This window comes from Dama dama, chromosome 13 (genome assembly GCF_033118175.1).
Source record: "Dama dama isolate Ldn47 chromosome 13, ASM3311817v1, whole genome shotgun sequence".
Lineage (NCBI taxonomy): Eukaryota > Metazoa > Chordata > Mammalia > Artiodactyla > Cervidae > Dama > Dama dama.
This window is the reverse complement of record NC_083693.1, coordinates 33,322,079-33,327,706: the sequence shown is the minus strand read 5'-3', so window position 1 is coordinate 33,327,706 and position 5,628 is coordinate 33,322,079. Positions and strand designations below refer to the sequence as shown.

The 5,628-nt window shown below is 55.4% G+C and overlaps 1 protein-coding gene across 1 annotated transcript in view; it reads left to right on the top strand.

Moving 5' to 3' along the window:
- Positions 1-468: 468 nt before the first annotated feature.
- TM6SF1 (transmembrane 6 superfamily member 1) overlaps positions 469-5,628 on the top strand; it is a 29,301-nt gene continuing 24,141 nt past the window's right edge. Inside the window, exon 1 of the mRNA XM_061158828.1 lies at positions 469-624. Within this exon, the coding sequence (XP_061014811.1) occupies positions 533-624 (92 nt within the window). The 5' untranslated portion in view covers positions 469-532. The remainder of the gene's footprint in view (positions 625-5,628) is intronic.

Here is a 5,628-nt window from a genome sequence, read left to right as displayed (position 1 = left end):
GGATCATTTATCCCTTCCTATCCTGGCCCGAGGGTTCCCCACGTGGACGATCTCGCGGGCTCTTCCCGCTCCGACACCCCCGGGTGTGGCTCCACCCTATGCTGGCCCACAGCTCGGCCCAGAACCTCTCCGGGTCGTCGATGACAAGCTCCCGGCGGCGCCCCGAGCCCGCCTCCCGGGCCGCCACCTTCCCGCAGAGCGCGCGCCTCGGGGGACACCTGTCCCCGGACAGGGGGCTTTGGCTACTCCTCGGCGCCGCCCCGCGCTCGCGGTGGAGCCCCAGCGCCGCTGGGCGGGAGGACAGCAGGGCGCCTCCCGGGACTGCGCCGCGGCCCTGCGCACCGGGCGGCTGCGGGCGGGCGCGCAGAGGGGGCGCTGCTGAGGGCGCGGCACGGGGGGCGCGCGGGCGGGGCGGGCGCGGCGCGGCGCGGGGCGCCTGGAAGGGCACCCGCGAGGGGCGCGGGCGCAGCCGGAAGCTGGGGCGGGGCGCCCGCGCGGGATGCGGTGAAGGGCGAGCGGCGCGGCAGCGGCGATGAGTGCCTCGGCGGCCACGGGGGTCTTCGTGCTGTCCCTCTCGGCCATCCCAGTCACCTACGTCTTCAACCACCTGGCTGCCCAACACGAGTGAGTGGGCGCGCGCAAGCGGCGGGGGTCGGCGCGGCGGGCGCCCCAGCAACTTTTCGGAGGGGGTTGAACCGCCAGGCAGGGCAGAGGCTCGCCGGCCGCCAGGGCTCCCCGCGGCCGGCCGGAGGAGGGGAGGCGCCCGGAGTCCCGCGGGCCGGGGTCCTCGCTCGGGCTGGCATCTTTGACACTCGGACGCAGTTCTGGGGCCGAGTGCTGGGTGTCGTTCCAGGTATCGCGGTTCTGGAATCTCAGTCAGGTGTCCAGGGTTACGGGGTCATTAAGGCAATGCCCCTGCCCTTGAAGTGCCCAGGGACAGGGGTGGGGCGGTCCACACACCAACAGCTAGGAGCCCGGCCGCGACTCGTTCCTTTCTCATTTCACAAGAACGTTTCCATGTATGGACACACACATACTTCTTATTTCGTATTAATTTTAGAAACTGTTGTGAATGACTAGCAGAAATAGCGCGGAATGAACAGGCAAAGGCCTGGGTTCTAGGCCTGGCCTTGGCACTAGGCCTGGCCTCAGTTTTCCGGTCTGTCAAATGGCCTATATTTGCATCCTATTGTCAGGATGCCGTAAGGGCGCCCGTGGAGTATAGGACGGGGAGCCGGGCGAGCGGCAGGCCAGTTCCATGCTAGAGAAATGGGTGGGGCTGAAGGAGGCCGCAGATGGACTTGGTTCAAAGCCCTGTCTCTCTCTTGTGAGGGCTCTCTGGCCAAGTAGCCGGCAGTAGCCGGCCTGCTCCAGCGGCGGGAAAGGCGCCAGGCCTCTGAGCCTGCCGATGTTCCTGCTGTCAGCCGAGAGGAGGAAGTAACCTGCACTGTTTCCCACAGACGTTGGTGCTAAGGAAATTGCATCAGTGTGTATCCTGCACCCCCTCTCCAGACCTTCAAGCTGTGGAGAAGTGTCTGCCCACGGGGCGGTGACTTCCTCCTCACTGGTTCCGGGGCTGAGGGCCTTATCCAGAGTGCGCTCATCTACGGAGGGGGGTGCTCTCTAGGCATGGGGAGTGACTGCCTTTGGCCTGACCCAGTCTTGGGGCACGACTCCTGGAAGAAGCATCTCTGGGCAGGGAATGTCACAGATCTGTGAATACAGTGCATGGGGGCCTCTGCCCTCCTGAAATGGCATTATGGGCAGCTCAACAATTTATTGAGGAGACACTGTATGCTTGGCACAGTTCCAGGTGCTGGGGAAATAGCTATGAAGAAACCACAAGAGATCTGGGAGGTGTGTTGTTGAGACAGGAATCAACACATAAAATGGGGCGATTTGAGAGAGTGATGGGGGGACTGGGGACCAGGGAAGCCTTCTTGGAGGAGGTGACATGAGCTTCAGAAGATGGCCCCAGGAAGATCTAGGGACAGAGCCTTCCAGGTAGGGGACCAGGGAGCAGTATAGGGAGAGGGACATGGCTTGGGGAGGGGATCTTTGGGAGGGAGGGTCATGCAGCTTATGGAAGGGTCATGTGGCATGGGGAGGATCTGAGGATGACTCTGAGATTTTGATCTCAGCTCCTGGGAAGGCGGTGATTGCGTTTACTGAGCATATCCTGAACTATGTGCTGCTGTGTGTCGTTGAGCACATTGCTGAGCCCTGTGGGGGTTCTGAAAAACTGGTTCCAGCCATTCTTCCTGTCCTCCTGCAGATTAAAATCCCAGTAGCCTTTGACTCCTCCCTCTTCTTCCTCCACTCCTCCCGTCCCACCCTCCCACGGTCTCCTTCCCCATCAGTCCTGAGGCTGGGCTAGCATCTGTTTCCTCCTTCCTGCCCCCCCACCCCACTGGCAGTACTGGCCCTCTCTCACAGAGCCTCCCAGGGAGTTTCCCTTCGCTCTGCCCTGTGCATATCTGCCTCAGCCCTCCAGCCCGGCCCAGTCAGCCGTGCTGGTGCTTTAGCCGCACTGGACTGTTCTGCGCCCCTGCGCTAAGTCCCTTCAGTCGTGTCTGACTCTTTGAGACCCTATGGACTGTAGCCCGCCAGGGTCCTCTGTCCATGGGATATTCCAGGCAAGAATACTGCAGAGGATTGCTGTGCCCTCCTCCAGGTGATCTTCCTGACCCAGACATCAAACCGAGTCTCATTGCATTAGCAGGCGGGTTCTTTACCACTAGCGCCACCTGGTTCTGTGTCCCAGACACTCCTTAATCCCCCACCTCCTTGCCGCTGCTCATACTGTTCGCTGGGACTGGGACGTCTTCCTTCCTGTCGCTGATGGTTGAAGCTACACCTGGACTTTATAAACTGGAGTAAAATGCCACCTCTGCCTCTTCCAGACTCCCCCCACCCCCCAAGCAGGGGAGTCTCTGTTCCCTCTGTCTCTCCCTCCTCTGAGCCCCTGTTGGGTTGTGCTTTTCCCACAAGAGTTACTTCTCTGTGGTCAGAATTTACCTTCTCAGGCCATGGCTCCCCTTAACATTGTCCTGCCCAGTCTGCGGGGGTAGGGGTGGTAGGGGGCTTGTGCCTAGTAGGCATCCCATTCAGTTTGTATTAGTTGAATTAGCTGAAGCTTCCTTCCCACCAGACCTTTTACAAAAGCCTGAAGAACAGAAAAAGCCACTTAAGTCGAGGCACCAGGAAAAGAATTGAGTTCTCTCTCTGTATCACATAGACACACACATACATACACAACTCATACTCACCCACACATGATCCCTTTCAGTAGCCATCTGTTCATGTAAGGGCATCAGAAACTCTCCCCCTGCTCCCCAGCCTCATCCCCAAACACACACATTACAAGACTAACAGCTTTTCCACCCTCATATTAGTGGCAGCCCTTACCCCTCCCCCCACCTCCGGGTCCCTGCTGGACCCATTTCTCCCCATTCTGAGCAGGTCCTGCACTTGGCTGTCACTGGGAGATGCAGATGCTCTGTTGCCCCAGTTACTCTTCATCCTTTGCTCCTCCCCTAGAGGTGGAGAGTGGGAGCAGACACCATGAAGCAGTTTATACTGCTTTCTAGTCCAGAAGAGCACCAGCTGTGTGATGGTGCTGGCTGTGAGCCGGGTCCTTGATGGGAACAAGGATGGGAGTTGTCTCCTGGCCTCTGCCAGAGTCAGGCTGTGATGAAAACTTCTGTCAGCCTACACATGCGTGTGCGCATGTGTGCTAAGTTGCTTTAGTAGTGTCTGACTCTTTGTGACCCCATGGACTGTAGCCTGCCAGGGCCTCTGTCCAAGGAATTCTTCAGGTAAGAATACTGGAATGGGTAGCCATTCCCTTTTCCAGGGGATCTTCCTGACCCTTCAGCCTACACAGCACCTTAACCTCTTCTCTGTTCACAGGATGCTTCTGCCCAGCAGTGTGTTCCTGACTCATATTAGTTCTCTCTTTCATTGTCTCCTCCTTTGGCTCAACCTACAGGAAGAGCCTGGAGCATTCACTGATGTGGGGCACTAGAAACCTCCTATTTCAGTCTCTTACCTGGACACCGACATGGTCATCTTCATTTTTATCATAGAACTATGTCCTCCATTCACCATGCATCCTTCTATTCATCTACCCACAATTCATGCATTCACTATCCACTATCCATTATCTAACCATCCATCTGTCATCCATTCATCTATCATTCTTCATCTATCCATTCGTCCACCATCCACCACCAATCATCTGTCATGCATGCATCTGTCCATCCAAACATCCATTCATTCCTCTACCCATCCATCCATCATTCACCATCCATCCATCCACAATCCATTCATTCATCATCCACTATCCATATCTAACCATCCATCTGTCATCCATCCATTCATCCACCATCAATGATCTGTCAACCATCCATCTATCCATGCAAACATCCATTCATCCATCCACCATTCATCATCCATCCATCCATCTGTCCATCCATTTATCCATCCAAACATCCATTCATCCATCATCCATCCATTTCTCCTTCCTTTCTTTCTCTCCCTTTCCTTCCCTCCCTCACTCATCCATCAGTTCCTGAAAATCTTAAGAGGTCCCCAGGCAGACTTTCTGTGCATACTCACCCAGGTGTCTTGAAAAAATTAACCTATTCCCATACCCCACACCTGAAGTATTCTGAATATGTAGGTCTGGGGTAGCATTTGAAAGCCTGGGTGCTGCTGATTCCCAGAAACTGCTCCTCAACTCAAGTGGGCCTAGGGCCAGGTGCATGGGATACAGTTTTCCTGGACCTGGGGCCACTCTCCTTGGGGTTCGTCTACCTGCATATAGATGGATCACTCCCTCTCTGACATTAGGAGCAGATTTCTGACCCCTGCCTGCACCCAATCCAACTGTAGAGTGTGGAGTGAGCTTCAGCATGAGTTTTTCCCTCAGCTATTAGTAGGTGTTGGTGGGCTGTGAAGGGTACTTTCCAGAAGTCCTGGGTACATATAGCAAAGGTTATCCAGACATCCTCTGTGATGGTGTGGAAGGGTCTTGGCTAAGGGGTGGTGCTAGAGCAGCTCTTGAGGATCACCGAGGGGGCCCTAGTGTAAGCAGGCCCTGGGAATGGATTGGGCGGTGCTTTGTCTAGAAATGGATGCCTTGTCAGGAGGTATGAGAGAGAAAATACCTCTTAGGACTGGAGGTGACCTCTGGGTGAGAGAGCTTAGCCCACTGAGATAGGTCCTCCTGTGTAGACAGGGGTCTCTCTATTTCATCCACAGTGACTGGCCTATAGGGGTGTGCAATGCAGTGTTCCTTAATATGTTTTCTTTTAAAGATTTTTTGATGTGGACCATTTAAAAAGACTTTATTGAATTTGTTACAATATTGCTTCTGTTTTATGTTTTGATTGTTTGGCCTCTAGGCATGTGGGAATCTTAGCTCCCCAATCAGGGATTGAATCCACACTCCTTGCATTGGAAAGCGAAGTTCCAACCACTGAACCACCAAGAAAGTCCCTCAATATGTCTTAATTAACTAAAAAACAGATGATGCAATGACATGACTTTCCTAAGGCCCACAGGCAGGGGCAGAGTAGGTACCAGCCTCCCGGTCCCTCGACTGCTCACTCCAGCAAGCCTGTA